The 22,042-nt window shown below is 39.5% G+C and overlaps 1 protein-coding gene across 1 annotated transcript; it reads right to left on the reverse strand.

Annotated features, from left to right (window-relative positions):
• Positions 4,468-17,334, reverse strand: LOC102171116 (placental prolactin-related protein 3-like). The gene is made up of 5 exons (XM_005696789.2): positions 17,280-17,334; positions 9,504-9,685; positions 7,207-7,314; positions 5,285-5,464; positions 4,468-4,656 (listed from the first exon to the last, which is right to left on the reverse strand). Exons 1-5 carry the CDS (start codon positions 17,332-17,334, stop codon positions 4,468-4,470), a joined length of 714 nt encoding a protein of 237 aa, XP_005696846.1.

A 22,042-nucleotide genomic window follows, 5' to 3' on the forward strand; every position in this document is an offset into this window, starting at 1 on the left:
GATTAGAAAGCATTTCAGTTTGAAGAGTCCATCAATAGAAATATATCTCAGGAATGAACACTGTTTAATTATTTATGTGATTAAAGATTAGCTGACCATCTGCTGAGAGTAAGGTAATGAAGGGTTAGCAAACAAGGGAGGATTCAGGCAAAAGAATGAGAACCTCTTGGAGAAAGTGGACACATGATTAAGGAGACCATGACCTCTATTTGGTTTATGATTTAGGTTTTGTCTAGGCTGGCTCTGTAAAGGTATTGGTTGTTTCCATTTAATTTCCATTCATCCTCTATGCTTTACAATGTATGACTTACTTAAGTCTTGAAAGCGACTAGTGACTTACTGCTTGTTATTACTGGGTAGTTCTGCTTTGGATCTGGTATTCCAGCATTCCAGGTATGCTAATTTCTATCATTTGCTGCAGAACCTTAACATTTTTTGTGATTTCTGGTACTAAGATGATGAAATACAGGAAAAGAGAGCTCAGGTGCTTTTGGATAAAACCTTAATTTATCTCCTCTCTTCTCTCTGACTTTTCATTGACTCAACTAGTCACATATTGCTGGATGTCTTTTTTGACTCTTCTGTCTGCCTCATTCCTTGCATGTGGTCAAGGTCTATTTCATTTCCTGTATCTCTCACATCCTTTGCGTCTTTTTAATTGTCAGGGCCCTCTTTGATTTTTAGTGTCATAATATTCCCAGCTCTTTCTGATCTCTTTCTTTTCCTCTACCAGCCCCAACAGCCACAACTCCACAGTCCACATTAAAGTTTCTCTTTTCTAATTCTGGACATTGTGGTCTCTTGGATTAAATGTTCTTGGTTTCCTGTTGCTTTGTAGAATAAAGACAAAGTGTCCAAACTGGCATATACGATTCTCCTTAATGCATAAAAATTCATACAAGTATTTCTCCATTCTAACCCTACAATAATATACAGTATATCACGGGAGCATAATCATGAGAGATACAACATGTACGGTAAAAAATGAACATTTCTTGTGTTTTTGTCAGACTTGATTATTCACTGATACCTTATATTGCTTTATGTATTAGTATATCAGTTGCCTTGATCTAGGATGTCAGAGTTCCTTAATTCATAAGATGATCCTAAATGAATTGACAGATATACTGTCTCCCTTTTTCCATATCAATATCCCATCAATGTTTCAAAACTCCATCATAAAGCCATCCCATTTGTGTCATTGCTATGACACACTCAGGTGGCTCCTCGCTTTAGTTCAGTCTACTGCAGCACCGTGCTGGCATCACATCTCATTCTTCACTCTACCATGCAATACAGCAATTTGTGTGTTTGTATCACTCTCCACAAGTTGCAGGCCTGCTTCTGGAAAACAGAGACTTTTTTAAACCTCAGTTTAAGTCTCACTGTATCCATGACATGTGACTTACTAATCTATAAGGTCAGTGAACTTAAAAGGTTCTTTATTTATTTGTTTCCATTCGGTAACCACTGCTACTATTCTTGATATAGTAGGGCCATTTCTTCAAATGTAATCTTACACAGAAATCTGTAAAAGAGGGAAAAATCGATGCTTTCTGGATGGCAAGGGAGTGATTGTTAAATCCTGTCCAAATATCCCCTCTTTGGCTATTCCTGACTAACTCTATAATAGATCTATAGCTCTGTTCAATATTGTCTGAAATCTACAGTATTCACTTTATATGTCACAGTCAAGCAAGTAGAGGACTCTCAATGTCACCACCTCTGTGCTTGATGTAAGGTCCTAAATTTATGCTTGAAATAAATTTTATAAGAGACAAATACATGAAGATGTATGTGGTCTATTGGTGAGTGTATGTTTCCTCCAACTGCATTGTCCCCTTTATTGCAAAATTTTCCCTCTAATAAATACCATCCTCTCTACTGGAAATATCGAGACATTGAAGGAAAAAAAGTTAAGCAAGTAACAAAATAGAATTAGGTGTTTTAGGCAGTAAATGACAAAGAAAGTGCTTGCAGGGTTTTTTCATGGTCTTTTACCTTTGGAAGAAGAAAGTGAAAGTACAAGAAAGCTGACACTTTACACGCATGGAGGAGCCAAAGGAGGGATTGATAGTTTGCTTTGGGAGAGAGTATTCTGTAATATTCTAAAGGTTTGGGTCATCCCAGGTAGAGGCAGGGGCAGGACTCAGGCAAAAATAACCCTGCCTATGAGGGAAGAGGTTTGTTTTGCTGGAAAGTGTTCCTGTATGTAGGTGAAACTTTTCTTTGTCTAAAGGAAGATAATTTGGCTGGATTCTGCCCTGAAGAGTTGCCAAGCTTTGTTCATCTTTAGAACTATGACCTTTAGTAACAACAAAAGAATACTTCTAATATAAAGGACAATTTCAGGAAAAAGAGGAGAGAAGGGAAAATGGAAATAAAAGGGAATATGAGATATTTGCTCTTAGGATATTAAAAACATATATATTTGGGTCCTTAAAAATACAGTGTTCTAACAGCATTTCATCCTTCATTACCCAAGTCCTAGACTCAATTTCCTTTGCTGCCTTTCCTTCCTTTTGTCTTTCTCTTCCTTCTTCTTTTCTCTTCCTTTTCTCTTATTCATCCCCGTTTCCCTTCTACCTTTGATTTCTCATTTTCTGTTTAAGAGGAATTACTGCTAAAGCCCTAAAGATGCTGAAACACCAGCCCAGTAACATCACTGACTTCTTAGGAGAGCCAGTCAAGAGATTGGCCCTCATGTCAAGTTGTTTGGAGGCTGTTGAACAAGCTGAGCATCCCTAATCCAGTCATATTGCTCCAGTCTCAGTAGAGACTCAGTCGATTTGGAGGATTTTATAATTCGGGCATGACTAGGGCATGTTTGTAAGACAAGATAATTAATGACTAGGATAGCTACTCTAAAAGGAAGAGAGAATGGCATCTCACTTCTCAGATAAATGCGTGTTTAAATCCAGCTTTCTGATCTACTCAGTATCTATGTGACCAGTTTGTCAATTGTCCAGAATCCACAGTGGTGGACAGATGCACACCAGTATTTCTGCCAATCAGTTGTTCAGAGTGTTTATGATACATGGGTTTCCCGTGGGTCAGCTAGTAGGCAGCTGACTATGGGCTGCATAATTTTCTCCAGATGGTACTTGCAGAGTGAGGGTAACAGAGAGGCTGTGGTGACTACTGCAGGTGGGGAGCTGTAAAAAGGAAACTATGAATTTGGGGATCCCCAACTTGTGAATGTCCTGGAAAATCACGAGGATACCCCTCAAGGGAAACACTTGTCAGTCAGGGGGAATTTCAGATCAGTCCGTCTGGACCAAGAGAAGGCTACAACAGCAGCATGTGAGTCAGTGATGTCAGAACTTTCCCATCTCGTTACCATCTACCCTGTTCCAACATGGCCCCAGGAATGAAGGTCCAGAGAGGGAGACAGAAGGAAATTTGCAGAAATGGACACATAGGCATTTCCTGGTAGGTCCCCTGGGCCTCAGCAGGGGAGAGGGAAACACTGAACAGGCTGAATATAAGGTGCTGCTGACACTGACCTGGACTTGGGAAACCCAGAGTGATGGAATGTGTGGAATGGCTGCAAGGTGATGCAGGAGATGAGGATGCAGTGGAGTGTGGGTGACGACAGCCCCTGGAGGAGGATGAGCCACATCACGTTTCTTTCTGCTGTGGTCTCAATCTTTGTGTCCCCCAGAAATTTCGCACGATGAAATCCTGATTCCCATGCTTATGGTATCCATAGGTGGGGCCTTTGTGAGGTGATGGAGTTATGACGATAAAGACTCCTCAATGAGATGAGTGCTTTTATATATAAGACACACACAGAGCTCCCGAGCCCTCTCCCGTGTGAGGATACAATAAGCAGTGTGTGACCAGAGAGGACTCTGCATGACCACACTGTAGAAATCCATTTCCGTTGTTTTTAAGCCTGTGGTATTTTGTTATAGCAACCCAGAAGGACTAAGACAGCATACTAACAATCTTTAGACAGTTCAGTAAACCTCACGCTTTATACAAAGGTGCAAAGCATTTGTATTGTATGGTGTAACACTGTGATAGTTGGCTGACTGGTCATGGCTGGGTTTCATAAAGAATTCTGAGAATTCAGTCTTCTTGGTAGCATGACCAGAACCATGAACAATTGTCTAATACTTTGATTCTAATAACTTGACCCAGAATAATTTGCTGTGATTCTTATGTAATATCTTGATGGTTTTCTTTGTAATGCCAGCTTCTGCTATTTGTGACTAATTTAATAGGAGCTTCATTCTCTCAATGTAAGGGTGGATTTTCTTTTGATTTTCTATTAAATGAAGATTAAAAAAATCTTAAGAAATTGCCCTTTTAGATTTTGACATCTCTACAGAGTCTGTGTTTATTTTTTTAAGAGGAGAACAATTTCACAGAGCATGCACTAAAAGGCTATAAATTTTAAAGAAGCTTCCCATGGGATAGATCATTATGATCACCTCAGAGACGGATGGGATGGATGTGGGTTTAGCACGAGTTGTTGGTTCGGCACAACAGGATCTTGGTATAAATGACAACATTATGTGAATCCCTCTGCAGGCCCTTGAACAGTTTATAAAATGCAGAATGACTAATCTCTTCATTTCTGGACACCAGGGATGGGAGTTCTGACCAGAATATGCGATCCTCAGTCAGCCGCCTTACTGGAAAAATAATCTGAATACCCAAAAGATAATGACTTCTTATGTGTTTTATTATTATTTGCTTTTTTTTTTTGCTTCTAATTATCAAAATAAGATTTGGAAAGACATATGAATATAAACTCTCTAGATATGGAATTTGGAGCCAGCCTATGAGAAAACTAAGTGAAATCTAAAATTTAGAAACATAACTCAAGTTTAGTTTTAATTTTCTCTTTTCTTCCTTCCCACTCTCATCCTTTGATTTGAAGAGAACAGAGAAAGAAGACAAGTGGAATTTCAATAGCAGATGTCCTGGGTTACTTTGAAGAAAATGCTCATCTGGGAAATTCTGTTCTCTAGTTCTCTTACTCTTGAAAGTATTTCAACCACCTGTGCCCAGGAAGAGGCAAGCTTTTGGTGGAATTGTGTGCAATGCAGGGAAGGCTGCACATGTCAAAGATTGCAGTGAAATTCTGATTCCTGTATAGTACAGTCTACCACTATGAATGACTAGGCTCCTGGTTTATATAGTAGCAGTCTGGAATATAGAAGTCATGAATCTTTTTCTTACAAAATGAGGTATTTCAAAACACCTTACGCATTACAAAGGTCACCTCTTTCATTCACGAACAAAGCAAGAAAGCCCTTTGCAGGACACTCACGTTGCTGAATTGCCTCTCTATGAATTCTTGAAGTTCTTGTACTTTTTTGACATTCTCTCTGGCATTTGATAGGATAGTATCTGAGACTTCTTCCATATTCCACAGCTCTGTGAGTAGATGATTCAGAGGTTTATTCCAGGAGTACAGTAATATGAGTATAAACTGACCAAGGTCTTCATTCTAAGCAACCAGAAGAAATGGTCTCATTAAAATAATCATAATTCAGTGGTTTTAGTAACATGTGATCTTTGCTCAGTGCAGCTGACCTAAAAAACTTTTGGTTTTTTCTATGTGTATGCAGAGATATTTGAAGGTAGTAAAAGTTGCAAAACTATAAAATGTAAGCTATTAGTTCACACTTTGCTGAATTATTAAAACTCTAGGTTTTGTTATGAACTAATTCTTCTGATGCGTTCTAATTTATAACATGAAGAATTTTGTTTTTTCCTCTGAAATTCTACGACCACTCAGTGAGTTCTTTTGTGTTTGTGTATTTGCATGAGAGAATCTAAGTATTTATAGCAAGTCAGTACGTGCCTGCAGAGCCTGACCCAGGAAAGAGGGATTCCACCTGTGCCCACGTCATTGTCACCCAGTGATTCATTCATATTAATGAATCAGATGAGTCATTCGTATTGATTTTTGATCAGTAATTGTTTTATGATATTACAACAAAGAGATAAGGAAGAAGACATGACATTCCTAAATAGGCTTCTCTCCTCAGCTGATCCCAAAACCAGCCGCCTGCTGATATGAGAAGTGTCTGTTTTGTTGACATGTGTCCAGGCAGAAAATGGCCCAGTGTTGTCCTTAGTAACGGCATCAGTGGGATTCACAATGGAGGGTTTCCCCCCTAGCTCACTACTATTACCAAAATTTAGCATGAAAATCCCAGGGGCTGAAGATCTCTAGTTAATATGCTTGATTTCTTTACAACCATGAACTGTTTTATTGGTTAAGAACAAAGAACTGAGTAGGATTAAATATAGTAATGCACATAAAGTGCTTAGTAAAATGTATGGCCATGTAGTAACTCTCAATAAACTTTAAATTTAAGCTTATTGAACAATCCCTCCTCTTCTTCCTCTTTGACCTTTTCCTTTACTTGACTATCCTCATTATTAATGAGCTTAACAGTGGAAAATAATGCTGGTATCATTAAGAAAGTTATATAGAGAGAAGACAGTATTTTAAGGGAGGATGCATGTGAAAATATTTTAAATAATGTTAGGATGAAGGATAATGTAGGAAATCAGAAAAAAAGAGATTATAACTGTGAAAGTTTGGAGCTTCCATAAATGATTGAGGCTTGATATGTAAACAGTGTTGTCCTCAGAAAAGAGGCAATTGTTGTGGCCATGAGAAGCAAAGCAATGTTTATGGGCTGTTGTAGAAGAGACTTACAAATTAAGAATAAAAGGTGACAGAAGAGTCATTGAGAATGACAAATGAAGCAGGTGTCAGAGAAGTAGAAGCAGAATCAAGAGCCTTGAACAGCAGATGCGGTGGCTCAGGTGGTGCGGTATAGGACTCCCACGTAGGAGTCACTAGTAACAGGGAGTACTGAAAACTGGAGTGTGTTTCTTACATATTCATGAATTTTTCAGTCTTATATTTTACACATGGAAGTTCCCATTCATTTCCTGTTTTCGTACAGAATAGTGTCTGATGCATTGGTTGAACTAAACTTGTCTGCATGGACAGTTTATAGATCTGTTATTTATTTTGCTACTACAGATCTTCAGTCATCCCTTGATTTCGCTCATGCTTCATCAAATGCACAGCATAATTTCTTTTCAATTTCTTACCGTTCCTCCACCTTTTCCTGCATGTACATTTACCATTACCTCTACTAATCCGAAGCCTGGTAACCTACATACTGTTTCATTTGATCTGGTGAAAAACCCAGGTGAAAGACTCACGGTTATCATGAGGGCGATTTCTCTTTCTTTGGGAGTAGGGGTGACATCGGTATGGCAGCTGTAGAGCATATTTATATAGTACGGTTTGCCCTGGACATATTTTTCATGCTGAAAGTGATCAGGCAATTAGTTAGGGTTGTTGGGCATTCAGTAGATGAACCCATTACAGGAACTTTAACATGTTTGACATTCGTGCAATTTTTTTAACGGTGAGCATCACAAAATTTGAAAGTCATTCTTTTCCTATTTTTCTATACATTGTCTCTATAAAAATGATTTTACATCTAACTTTTCCCTTCACTATTTTATTATTCTCTTTTCTTTTTACTTTTTAGTATTTGACCCAAATATAGTATTTTTGTACCAATACTTGATGCTTCCCAGGTGACGTAGTGGTAAAGAACATTCCTGCCGATGAAGGATATATAAGAAGACTCAGGTTGATCCCTAGGTGAGGAGCATCACTGGCAAGAGAGTACAGCAGCATACTCCAGTATTCTTGCCTGGCCAATCCTATGGACAGAGCAGCCTCTTGGGCTACAGTCAGTAGGGTTGCAAAGAGTTGAACACAACTGAAGTGAATTAGAATGCATGCTGGACCTATATTTTAACCATTTAATCTCTTGTTTTCTTTGGGTTTGAGCCAATATATTCCCTTAAAAGAGTTATACAGTTATGACTTTGACTTATCTCTGAATCCACACACCAAAAAGCTTAGTGTTCGTCCCAGGTGCAGAGTACAATGTTGTTTATGGTGGCAAAATGGCACGTCATAAATACATGGCAAAAAGTTATAGGAAATACTAAGCAATGGACTGAGAATAATAAAAGTAGAAGAATCTAGCTAACACATTGATAGAGAAAAACTAATCTGTAGCAAAATATATGAATATTTAAAGAGATTACTTGGAAGAGTTGCAAAAAAACTGGACAGTCAAAAATGGAGGATGAAGCAAAAATAGTGAATAAAAGAACTACGTGAATTTAATAGAACCCTTTAGCACCGCTTTTTATTAGCTGTCTGCTCTACTGTGTGCTCTTTGATTGACCTAAAAGAATTAACATACAGCTTTCAAATACCTTCATCAGAATGAGAATAATTGTTTTCAATTAAACACTCCTTCTATCGTAGCTCAAAAACTATTCACTGCAAATCTTAAAACAATAAATTGTAAGCATTAAAAAAACTACCAATATTTGTTTTTGTGAAAGGATTTCAGCTTTGTTTAACGTGTTCCATCCACTCAGTTCACTGCAGAGTAGTTCTCATTTATTGGCTATTTACTCTGAGCCTGGAGAAGAAAGCCCAGTGAGACACTGAAGCACCAGAAAATCAACATGCTTCCCTTTCCCCAGTCCCACCTTAAAGTGCTTTATGTCAGGTAGTATTATGGACTGAATACGTGTTCTTCAAATTCATGTGTTTGAGCCCTAACTGCCAAAGTACTGTGTTTTGAAATGGGTTCCGACATTTTGAGATCCCATAGACTGTAGCCCACCAGACTCCTCTGTCCATGAGATTGCTCAGGCAAGAATTCTGGAGTGGCTTGCCATTCCCTTCTCCAGGGAATCTTCCAGACCCAGGGAGAGAACCCAAGTCTCTCACATTGCAGGCAGATTCTTTACCATCTGAGCCACCAGCAAAGCCCATTAAGGTTAAATGAGCTCTTAGGGTGGAACACTGACTCAGTAGGTTTAGTGTCTTCATGAAGCGAAACACCAGAGAAATCTCTCTGTGTCTCTGTGTTTTTTATTCTCTCTCTCTTCCCCACCCACCACCCTGTGTGAAGATGCATGGAGAATCCAGCCTGGGAAGAAATAATTCTTACCAGAACTTCACCTTGCTGGCACCTTTATCTGGGACTTCTAGCCCCCAGAACTGTGAGAATTATTTCTGTTGTTTATTCCACTGTTAAAATAAATTTCTGTTATTTCCACTGAGTCTATTGTATTCTTTTATAGCATTCTTGGCTGACAAATACAAAATCATTTACTTTGGAAATTTACAAAGAAAATGAATGGAAGGAAATTGAACAAGTTATTGCACTTCTTAGGAATCTTTGAGATTTCACAAAACTGATCCTTTCTTCGATTTCTACATCTTAGGAGCTGGTGGTCTCTTTGACATAGAGTCTGTGTTATATGAAGTTTGGCATATGGCAGCCTTCTTGTTGAAAGGACAGTATACCTGTCTCTTACATGAAGGTTCCATTTGGGAGCCTGGCCAGCTACAGTCCATGGGGTTGCAAGAATCAGACACGATTTAACAATGAAACCACCATCACCAAAGTACTTACAAACTCATTGAACATTATATTGGAATGGTTAGCGATATCACGGGACAGCATGGTGGCGTTGAGAAACAGGTTTCTAAGTGATTCCAGGGGGATGTCAAACACGTCAGGACAGTAGATCGGGCATGTTTTGCCTTGGCACAGGAGCAGATAAGACATGACCAGCAGCAGCAGCAGGCAGGACCCTGTTTAAATGAAAACATGAGCCATTCTGAGATGATCTAGTCACCTGAGTTTGTCAAATCCATCCTGAGGTGGGAAGCCTTCTCTTTCCCTGTTCCTCTGAGCAGGAGTGGTACTGTAGTAGCTGGGATGGGGAAGAAGGAGGGCCTTCTATGTAAATTTACATGGATGATGATATTTGCACAGATAGATAGTTGGAGAAGTAGGATACTTCCTGTATTTTTGTACTGCTCCCAAAGTACTTCTGTGCTCTGCAAACATTTGGAACTTAATTCTGAGCCAGAGTGTTTAGGCCATTCTTTTAAGACAGTTTAATGTTGGGACTCTGCAGACTCTGGCAGCGAGGCCCTCTAGGAGTTTGCAATTTTTTCACTCTAGATTGACAAATGCTTGCATTTTAGACACTGAAATGACAAGAAAAGTCCAGTTGATCTTTGTGTTTTACCATTACCCTGGGGTAAGAGTAAACACATGACTGACTGATCGCTACTATTGACTAAAAAGAGCATACTAAGAGAAAAAAGATACTGTACTTTGGATCTGCTCACTCACCTTAGTAACCCCATGCATGTCTTTGATACTTTCCCAAAAGCTTGAGAACATCTTAAAATTTGTGTTTCACTGTAACCCGTGAGATAACCTTAATCTTCAATATGATCATCAAGTTATGTTAATGAAGATGCAATGACTTGGAGAGGGCAAGTAATTTTCCCCAGGTCACATTATTAGCAGATGCAGGTGACTGGGCACCAATACACTCATCTGTTCACTTCCTGATGTCACATCACACATGCCTGTGGGCCCTCGGTCTGTATGTGTGTAACCAGGAACACATCAGGGGCTTGGTGATTGTGCTGAAAGAGAAAAATATTTTGTCTTTGACTGCAAAACAGCAGTGACCCTAGAACATTTGTTTTACCCACTTTTTCTGCTCTGTATATAAAACACTCACTGTAACAGTCTCTGACAATTATCAGTGTGGGGACCTGGTTCTGCTAGCTAGCCTTTCTTCTAGGCACCTTAACAGCTCTTCTACTTTTATGCATCTTTAATCTTCTCATTATGTTTGCTTCTTCAAGAAAACAGCAAATAAATCTCCAAATTTAATAGACTATTACCTGGTCAGCATCCAAGATAAGGTCATTGGCTTTGTGACCAGAAACTATAAAACTCCTAGAGGAGAACATAGGCAAAACACTCTCAGACATAAATCACAGCAGGATCCTCTATGATCCACCTCCCAGAATTCTGGAAATAAAAGCAAAAATAAACAAATGGGATCTAATTAAAATTAAAAGCTTCTGCACAACAAAGGAAAATATAAGCAAGGTGAAAAGACAGCCTTCTGAATGGGAGAAAATAATAGCAAATGAAGCAACTGACAAACAACTAATCTCAAAAATATACAAACAACTTATGCAGCTCAATTCCAGAAAAATAAACGACCCAATCAAAAAATGGGCCAAAGAACTAAATAGACATTTCTCCCAAGAAGACATACGGATGGCTAACAAACACATGAAAAGATGCTCAACATCACTCATTATTAGAGAAATGCAAATCAAAACCACAATGAGGTACCACTTCACACCAGTCAGAATGGCTGCCATCCAAAAATCTGCAAGCAATAAATGCTGGAGAGGGTGTGAAGAAAAGGGAACCCTCCTACACTGTTGGTGGGAATGCAAACTAGTACAGCCACTATGGAGAACAGTGTGGAGATTCCTTAAAAAATTGCAAATAGAACTACCTTATAACCCAGCAATCCCACTTCTGGGCATACACACCGAGGAAACCAGAATTGAAAGAGACACATGTACCCCAATGTTCATCGCAGCACTGTTTGTAATAGCTAGGACATGGAAACAACCTAGATGTCCATCAGCAGATGAATGGATAAGAAAGCCGTGGTACATATACACAATGCAGTATTACTCAGCCGTTAAAAAGAATTCATTTGAATCAGTTCTGATGAGATGGATGAAACTGGAGCCGATTATACAGAGTGAAGTAAGCCAGAAAGAAAAACACCAATACAGTATACTAACACATATATATGGAATTTAGAAAGATGGCAATGACGACCCTGTATGCAAGACAGGGAAGGAGACACAGATGTGTATAATGGACTTTTGGACTCAGAGGGATAGGGAGAGGGTGGGATGATTTGGGAGAATGACATTCTAACATGTATACTATCATGTAAGAATTGAATCGCCAGTCTATGTCTGATGCAGGATACAGCATGCTTGGAGCTGGTGCATGGGGATGACCCAGAGAGATGTTATGGGGAGGGAGGTGGGAGGGGGGTTCATGTTTGGGAACGCATGTAAGAATTAAAGATTTAAAATAAAATAAAATAAAATAAAATTCTCCAAAAAAAAAAAAATTTATCTGTCTGGTCAGGAGTACATCCTGACAACCCATGGGGCTTAGTTTTTGAACCATTTCCCAACATTTCCTCTTTGATAGGAGAACTAGACCTTCATACTTCCATGATGTATTGCAATATTTCATAAATTATTCCTGGCCCTACCTTTGGCCAACAGAAGCATAAAATCATAGATTCTTCCATGCTTGTTTTTAATATTACTCTTCCTGTCCATCCTTTGTAAGTAAGCAGAATTTAAGACTGAAGTGAGCAAGAATTGAGTATGAACAAGAGAACTGATAAAATAGAGATTTTATCCTCTTGAATGAGACCTGAACATGATTCTTTTTCCAATTTACCAGAAGAGTGGTAATTTAATTAAGGATAAGATATCAGCATTTACGAGGTTTTCTCTGCTTTTAGTTAGTTTAAAGGGGGAGGGAATATAAGAATAAAATAGTCATTTAAAATTAGGTGATGGAAATAAAAGAAGTGGTTCTCAAAAGGAAGACATATAAGCTGGAGAAATTTGGGACTATATCTCTCATCAACTAAAGAGTTTATTGTGACAGGCAAGCAGAAAAATAGCTTGTATACATAGACATAATTGTGTGCATATATTTCTGTGTAAGTATACAAATGTTATGCCTAAATATATGCTTAATTCCTTCATGGAACTTTGGGCCTTATAAAATAGATTTTATAAGAGGCAGTAAATATAGCTGCTGCTGCTGTTGCTAAGTTGCTTCTGTTGTGTCCGACTCTGTGCGACCCCATAGACAGCAGCCCACTGGGCTCCATTGCCCCTGGGATTCTCCAGGCAAGAACAGTGGAGTGGGTTGCCATTTCCTTCTCCAACGCATGAAAGTGAAAGTAAAGTTGTTCAGTCATGTCCGACTCTTCGTCACCCCATGGACTGCAGCCTACCAGGCTCGGCTGACCATGGGATTTTCCAGCCAAGAGTACTAGAATGGGGTACCATTGCCTTCCCCTAGCAAATATAGAAGAATACCCTAATTCCTAATGCAATTGATCATTTATTGGTAGATAACTAACTGTATGATTTTGTGTGTGTGTGTTAAAATGTTATTTGTGTTTGCTTTGGTATCACATATATTAAATAATTGAAATAATACTGAGAAGATCAGCATGGCCCCTACCCGAGGATGACACACATTTGTAAAGTCTTCCGTACTTTTCTGTAACAACTTCAAGGGTTGAGATTGAAAGGAAGGTGGCAAAGAGGTTAAAGAAAGAGGGAACATAGGTATACCTATGGATGATTCAAGTTGATATTTGGCCAAAAGCAGTACAGTATTGTAAAGCAATAAAACTGTTATTGGGGATCATATAACAGGTTCACATATCCATTGTATGACTAAAGGGTCTGACTGGAAACTGATGGCATCAATTATCATTGGTTAGTGATTCATTTGAACTCTGGGAGTTGGTGATGGACAGGGCGGCCTGGCGTGCTGCGATTCATGTGAGCACAAAGATTCGGACATGACTGAGCGACTGAACTGAACTGAACTGAACGGAGTGATTCATTAACTTTATAGTTGAATGAGCAAAGTAAACGGAGAAACACTACTATCTGTGATTCAGTGTCATAGCAAGCTATAATCATTGTCTTTGTTCGCTTTTAGGTGGTATAGTACCCAGACTTTGAAATTGAACCTGTTCCCAGAAGTGCAGTCGTGAGTCCTGCCCAGGGTTTTTGTTCCTGAGGCTGGAGGTTTCTGTTCGCTGGTCACTAAGGCAGAAATATTCTCTCCTGAGCATTTTCTGGCTCTACCATGTGCATAAATTTTTATATTTTGGTTTTCTAATTTGATTCTCTTATTCTTTTGACCCAGACTACCAAATTCCTTTACGATTTATTTTTCAGGCCCTTTTGTGCTTTGATTTTTCTGATGCTCGTTAGTATATTTGCTTCCATATCTACCTCTCTGAGTAGTTTTCAGCATCTACATAGTTTAGTTCAGTTGAGTTGCTCAGTTGTCCGACTCTTTGTGACCCCATGAATTGCAGCACGCAAGGCCTCCCTGTCCATCACCAACTCCTGGAGTTCACTCAGACTCATGTCCATCGAGTCAGGGATGTCATTCAGCCATCTCATCCTTGTCATCCCCTTCTCCTCCTGCCCCCAATCCCTCCCAGCATCAGAGTCTTTTCCAATGAGTCAACTCTTCACGTGAGGTGGCCAAAGTACTGGAGTTTCAGCTTTAGCATCATTCCTTCCAAAGAAATCCCAGGGTTGATCTCCTTCAGAATGGATTGGTTGGATCTCCTTGCAATCCAAGGGACTCTCAAGAGTCTTCTCCAACAACACAGTTCAAAACCATCAATTCTTCGGCACTCAGCCCTCTTCACTGTCCAACTCTCACATCCATACATGACTACAGGAAAAACCATAGCCTTGACTAGACACACCTTAGTCGGCAAAGAATTGTCTCTGCTTTTGAATACACTATCCAGGTTGGTCATAACTTTTCTTCAAAGGAGTAAGCGTCTTTTAATTTCATGGCTGCAATCACCATCTGCAGTGATTTTGGAGCCCAAAAAAATAAACTCTGACACTGTTTCCACTGTTTCCCCATGTATTTGCCATGAAGTGATGGGACGGGATGCCATGGTCTTCGTTTTCTGAATGTTGAGCTTTAAGCCAACTTTTTCACTCTCCTCTTTCACTTCCATCAAGAGGCTTTTTAGCTCCTTTTCACTTTCTGCCATAAGGGTGGTGTCATCTGCATATCTGAGGTTATTGATATTTCTCCCAGCAATCTTGATTCCAGCTTGTGTTTCTTCCAGTCCCGCGTTTTTCATGATGTACTTTGCATATAATTTAAATAAGCAGGGTGACAATATACAGCCTTGACATACTCATTCTCCTATTTGGAACCAGTCTGTTGTTCCATGTCCAGTTCTAACTGTTGCTTCCTGACTTGCATACAAATTTCTAAAGAGACAGGTCAGGTGGTCTGGTATTCCCATCTCTTTCAGAATTTTCCAGAGTTGATTGTGATCCACACAGTCAAAGGCTTTGGCATAGTCAATAAAGCAGAAATAGATGTTTTTCTGGAACTCTCTTGCTTTTTCCATGATCCAGCGCATGTTGGCAATTTGATCTCTGATTCCTGTGTCTTTTCCAGCTTGAACATCAGGGAGTTCACGGTTCACATATTGCTGAAGCCTGGCTTGGAGAACTTTGAGCATTACTTTACTAGCATGTGAGATGAGTGCAATTGTGCAGTAGTTTGAGCATTCTTTGGTATTGCCTTTCTTTGGAATTGGAATGAAAACTGACCTCTTCCAGTCCTGTGGCCACTGCTGAGTTTTCCAAATTTGCTGGCGTATTGAGTGCAGCACTTTCACATAAACATAAGTGCAGCATCTACATAAACCCTACCCTATTCTCTCATGTCTGGATGTTGGGGTTTAGCATCAGCATAATTTTATGAACTTCATTTTCCTTCTGGTGCAGTTTCTGGTATACAGTTTAAGCTGGTTGGCTCCTATCTGGCTTGTTCGTGTTGTCTCCAAAAATAAGAGAACTCGGCTTTCTTTCTAGGAAATACAGCCCCTTGTTTTGATACCATTGCTAATATTCTATGATTTTACTTCATGCCTCATAAGCTTTGTCTTTCTCAAACAACTGTAACTTGAGTACTATGTGCCTCTATGTTGGATTTTTAAAAGTTACATATTTTCATATATAAAAAATTAATAAGGTCTGAAGCTAGAATCAAGTTTGCTGGGAGAAATATCAATAACCTCAGATATGCAGATGACACCACCCTTATGGCAGAAAGTGAAAAGGAGCTAAAAAGCCTCTTGATGGAAGTGAAAGAGGAGAGTGAAAAAGTTGGCTTAAAGCTCAACATTCAGAAAACGAAGATCATGGCATCCGGTCCCATCACTCCATGGGAAATAGATGGAGAAACAGTATAAACAGTGTCAGAGTTTATTATTTTGGGCTCCAAAATCACTGCAGATGGTGACTGCAGCCATGAAATTAAAAGACGCTTACTCCTTTGAAGAAATGTTATGACCAACCTGGATAGTGTATTCAAAAGCAGAGACATTACTTTGCCGACTAACGTCCGTCTAGTCAAGGCTATGGTTTTTCCAGTAGTCATGTATGGATATGAGAGTTGGACTGTGAAGAAGGCTGAGCACCAAGGAATTGATGCTTTTGAACTGTGTTGTTGGAGAAGACTCTTGAGAGTCCCTTGGACTGCAAGGAGATCCAACCAATCCATTCTGAAGGAGATCAACCCTGGGATTTCTTTGGAAGGAATGATGCTAAAGCTGAAACTCCAGTACTTTGGCCACCTCACGTGAAGAGTTGACTCACTGGAAACGGCTTTGATGTTGGGAGGGTTTGGGGGTGGGAGGAGACGGAGATGACTGAGGATGAGATGGCTGGATGATATCACTGACTCGATGGACGTGAGTCTGAGTGAATTCCAGGAGCTGGTGATGGACAGGGAGGCCTGGCGTGTTGTGATTCATGGCGTTGCAAAGGGTCGGACACGACTGAGCGACTGAAATGAACTGAACTGAACTGAACTGAGGATCTAAGTTTGAGCTTCATGATCTAATCATGAGATTGAAAAAGCTCTGGGTATTGTTTATGGGCAGGGAAGCCTGTGTTCCCGCAGTCCATGGGTCACAAAGAGTTAGACACAGCTGAATGACTGACTGAACTGAAGAGTGTGGAACTTACTTGTGTTCTCCTCAAAAAGCAAAGGTAAACATGTGTGGTGATGGCAATGTTACCTAATAGAAAGGGAAATTCGTTGCTAATACATGCACAAATGGGGGTGGACAAGATGATGGAGGGGTAGGTGGAAGTGGGGTTCACCTCTCTCCACTGATGCATCGAGAACATCCAAAGATGCAGCAGTTCTCAGAGAAGACCAGGTGAGCACTGGCAGGACTCCCTGACTACTGAGAAGAAATATCTGGATCCATACAGAACTCAGTAGGAGAAAGGAAAGAAGGGACAAGAAGGAAGGGGAGAGGAGGAGGAGAGCAAGTGGGACCAGCCTGCACCCGGGGGAGAAGGAGCTGAAGCTCAGGCGAGAGACCCCCGCATCCATGGCCGTCCACTGGGATGGTGGAGGCATTTGAAGCAGTTGGGGAGTAAACTAAATAATCTGTGACAGTCTGAACGGAGTGAGAACCACGTAGACAAGCCATGCTGTAGCCTTTCATACCTTGGACAGGATTGTAAGTCCACTGGTATCCACGGAAGCTGGGAGCTGAAGCCATGGGGATTGTGGAATGATCCCAGGGTGAGGACTCCTGTTGATCGTGGGGAGTCAGCCTGATGGGATGGGATGGGATGGAGGAAATATGTTGCATGGGATGCTTCTTAAGGAAAGGCATGAGGCCATAAAAGTAAGGTTCAACTGCCTGTGGAGTAGCTTTCTCTTTCTCCATGCTGGTACCTGCAGGTTGAGCAATAGAGAAAGACTTCAGTGAGGGTGGTCCTTGAGTGCCTGATGCACTAAGCAATGGAGAATTTTGAATGTTTATATACCTGACCCTACATATTCTCTTGCTAAATTTTGGGTTTTAGCATTGTAATTTTTTATGAACTTAACTTTCTTCTGGTAGAGTTTCTGGTTTACAATTAAAGCTAATTCCTCACATCTGGCTTGATCTTGGTGTTTCAAAAAACTTTGAGAACCTTACTTCCTCTCAAGGCAATATTGCCCTTTACTACCATTGCTGACTTACTGTACTTTCACCTCTTGCCTAATATATTCTATGTCTTTCTCTATTCACTATAACTTTAGTAGTATGGGTCCCTGTGTTGGTATTAATACTTATAGTAAATTATTAACTGATGCAGTTGAGAATCAAAAGGCTACAGTAACAACAGTAGTAATAAATTACACCCAAATTATAATCAATTAATACTCCCATTTAAAACTGATTTTCTATCTATATATTATTTAGGTCTCTTAACTCATTTTCCTTACTAGGTAGGTCAATTTTGAAATGAAATATAGAAAACAATGGAGAGGTAAACTCTGGAAATTACCTTCCTTTGGATATACCTCATAATAAGTATGCAAATATTAGGTTCTTTTTCCCCAATGGGCCTGTTCTTAGTACGTATTATAGCTCATTGTGGGGTGATTGCTATTGACTGAAAAATGTACACATTGAACTGTAATTGTCCTACAAGTGAGTGGAGATGAAGAAATTAATACCAGAAAGGAACAGGCTTTTGTTGTTCTAGAAGGAAAACCTTGCTGTGTCTCTCATCTACAGTCTAATCTTCAGATTTATTGAAACTCTTGCTTTCCTTACACTCCATTAAAAATTTGGATTATTTGGTTTTTTTTTGTCCTTGAGTTGTATGTCTCATGTATTTTTGGGTATAAGCCCTTATCAAATATATGATTTGGAAATATCTTCTGTCAATCTGCAAATTGCCACTTGATTTTGTTGATGTTTCTTTGTTTGCAGTTCGATGTCATCCCACTTGTATGTTTTTGCAGTTGTTGTCTTTGCTTTTAGTGTGAAACCCAAAAACTCATTACAAAGACCAATGGCAAGGAGATTACCTCAATGTTTTCTCCTAGGGGTATAATAGCTTAAAGTCATATGTTCAACTTTTAATCCCTTTTTAGTAGATTTTTGTGTATGGCAAAAGACAGGGGCACAGTTTCATTTTTTCATAGGACTATCCAATTTTCCCAGTGCCATTTTTAAAAAGCTTGTCCTTTCTCCTCTGGATATTCTTGGCTCCTTTTTCATAAGCTAACTGACAATAAATGGCTGTGCCCCTTTCTGGCTTCTCTGTTCTGCTCTGCTGATCTATGTGTTTATTTTTGTGCCAGAAGCAAATCATTTTGTCTTGAATACTATAGCTTTCTAATACAGTTTGAAATTAGCAATCCTAGTCTCAAACTTTGTTCTTTTTTCTCAAGGTCACTTCTATCTTTGGTGTTTTGTGATTTAATGCAACAGAATAGACCAAAAGAGATGTAAAAAGTACACAGAAGAACCATACACAAAAAAGTATCTTAATGACCGAGAAAATCACAGTGGTATAGTTTCTCACTCAGAGCCAGATATTCTAGAATGTGAAGTCAAGTGGATCTTAAGAAGCACTGCTGCCCATAAAGCTATTGGAGGTGATAGAATTCTAGCAAAGCTATTTAAAATCCTAAAACATTATGCTATTAAAGTGCTCCACTCTGTATGTCAGAAAATTTGGAAAAGCCAGAAGGGGCCAAAAGACAGGAAGAGGTCAACCCTCGTCCCATTTCCCAAGAAGGGCAGTATTAAAGAATGTTCAAGCCACTGAACAATTGCAATCATCTCCAGTGCTAGTAAGATTATGCTCAAAATCCTCCAGGTTAGGCTTCAGCATTATGTGAACCTAGAACTTTCAAGTGTTCAAGTTGGGTTTAGAAAATGCAGAGGAACTGGAGATCAAATTGGCAACATATGTGGGAACATAGAGAAATCAAGGGAATTCCAGAAAAAAACATTTGCTTCATTGACCTTACCAAACTGTGTGGATCACAACAAAGTGAAAAATTGTTAAGGAAATGGGCATACCAGACCAACCTTACACATCTTCTGAGAACCCTGTATGCAGTTCAAAAAGCAACAGTTAGAGGCAGACAAGGAACAATAAACTGGTTCAGAATTGGTGAAGGAGTCCGTCAAGGATGAATATTGTCACCCTGACGATTTAACTTATATACAGAGTATGTCATGTGAAATGTTGGATTGGATGAGTCCTAAAGGCTAGAATCAAGACTGCTGATAGAAATATCAACAACCTCAGATATGTGAATGATACCACTCTAATGGCGGAAAGCAAAGAGGAACTAACGAGACTCCGATGAGGATGAAAGAGGAGAGTGAAAAAGCTGGCTTAAAACTCAATATCAAAAAAGCTAAGATCATGGCATCTGGTCTCATCACTTACATGCAAATAGAAGGGGAAAAGGTGGAAGCAGTGACAGATTTCCTCTTCTTGGGTTCTAAAATCACTGTGGATGGTGACTGCAGCCATGAAATTAGAAGACGATTGCTTCTTGGCAGGAAAGCTGTGACAAACCTAGACAGTGTGTTAAAAGCAAAAACATCATTTTGCCAACAGAGGTCTGTATAGTCAAGGCTATGCTCTTTCCAGTAGTCATGTACGCATGTATGAGCTGGACCAATAATAAACAAGGCAGAATGCTGAAGAAATGATGTATTCAAACTGTGGTGCTGTAGAAGACTCTTAAGAGTCCCTTGGGCACCAAGGAGATCAAAACCAGTCAACCTTAAATGAAGTCAACCCCTTAACTCTGCGGAAAGACTGATGCTGAAGCTGGATCTCCGATACTTTGGCCATCTAATGTGAATAGCTGACTCATTGGAAAAGACCCTGATGCTGGGAAAGATTGAAGCAAAAGAAAAAGAGGCTGACACTGGATGAGATGGTTGGGTGGCATCACAAATTCAATGGGCATGAACTTGGGCAAACTGTAGGAGATGGTAAGGGAAATCTGGCGTGTTGCAGTCTGAATTCACAAAGAGACAGACACGAACTGGCAACTGAACAACAACAACAGTTTTATACAAGTTGTAGAATTTTTTATTTCTGTTTTGTGAAAAACGCCTCAGGATTTTGAAAGAGACTGCAGAGAATATGTAGATAGCTTTGGGGAGTATGGATGTATTAACAATATTAATTCTTCCAGTCAATAAATAAGAAATATGTTTCTCTTGTGTCTTTAAATATTTCTTTCATGAGTGTCTCGAATGTTTTCGTACATAGATCTTTCAACATCCAGCTTAAATTTATTTCTAAGTACTTTTTTTTTTTGGATGCAATTGTAAATGGGATTATTTATATTTCTTTAATGTGTTTTGGTGTTATGTCCTAGAAATTCTACTATCGGGCATATACCCTGAGAAAACCATAATCCAAAAAAGACACGTGTACCCCAAAATTCATTCCAACATTTTATACAATAGCCAGGACAGGACATAGAAGCAATCTAGATGTGCATTGAGAGAGGAGCAGATAAAGAAGGTGAGGTACACCTATACAAGGGAATTTTAATTAACCTTAAAAAGAAGAGAATTTGAGTCACTTGAGCTGAGGTGGATGAACCTGCAGCCTGTTATGTAGAGTGAAATAAGTCAAAAGGAGAAAACAAAATATTGTATATAAATGTGTATATATGGAATCTAGAAAAATGGCACTGGTTAACCTATTTTCAGGGCAGGAAGAAAGACACAGACAGAGAAAATGTTTGTGGACACAACAGGGAAAGGAGAGGGCAAGTTGAATTGAGAGAGTAGCATTGAAACATAGTACATTACCATATGTAAGATATTAATAGATAGCTAGTGGGAAGGGGCTGTGTGACACAAAAAGCTTACCCAGTGCTCTGTGACTACCTGGAGAAGTGGAATGGGGTACGTGGTGGGGGGATTCAAGAGGGAGGGGATACATGTATACTTATGGCTGATTCACGTCATTGTACAGCAGAAACCAACACACTGTAAAGCAATTATACTCTAATTAAAATAAATTTACAAAATAATATATACATATATCAAATTATCCTATCCTTGGAAGGAAAGTTATGACCAATTTAGATAGCATATTAAAAAGTGGAGACATTACTTTGCCAACAAATTTCCACCTAGTCAAGGCTATGTGTTTCCCAGTGGTCATGTATGGATGTGAGAGTTGGACTGCAAAGAAAGCTGAGCACCGAAGAAATGATGCTTTTGAACTGTGGTGTTGGAGAAGACTCTTAAGAGTCCCTTGTACTGCAAGGAGATCCATCCAGTCCATTTTAAAGGAGATCAGTCCTGGGTGTTCATTGGAAAGACTGATGCTAAAGCTGAAACTCCAATACCTGGCCACCTCATGGGAAGAGTTGACTCATTGGAAAAGACTTTGATGCTGGGAGGAATTGGGGGTAGGCGGAGAAGGGTATGACAG

This window comes from Capra hircus, chromosome 18, assembly GCF_001704415.2.
Source record: "Capra hircus breed San Clemente chromosome 18, ASM170441v1, whole genome shotgun sequence".
In the NCBI taxonomy this organism is placed as follows: Eukaryota; Metazoa; Chordata; class Mammalia; order Artiodactyla; family Bovidae; genus Capra; species Capra hircus.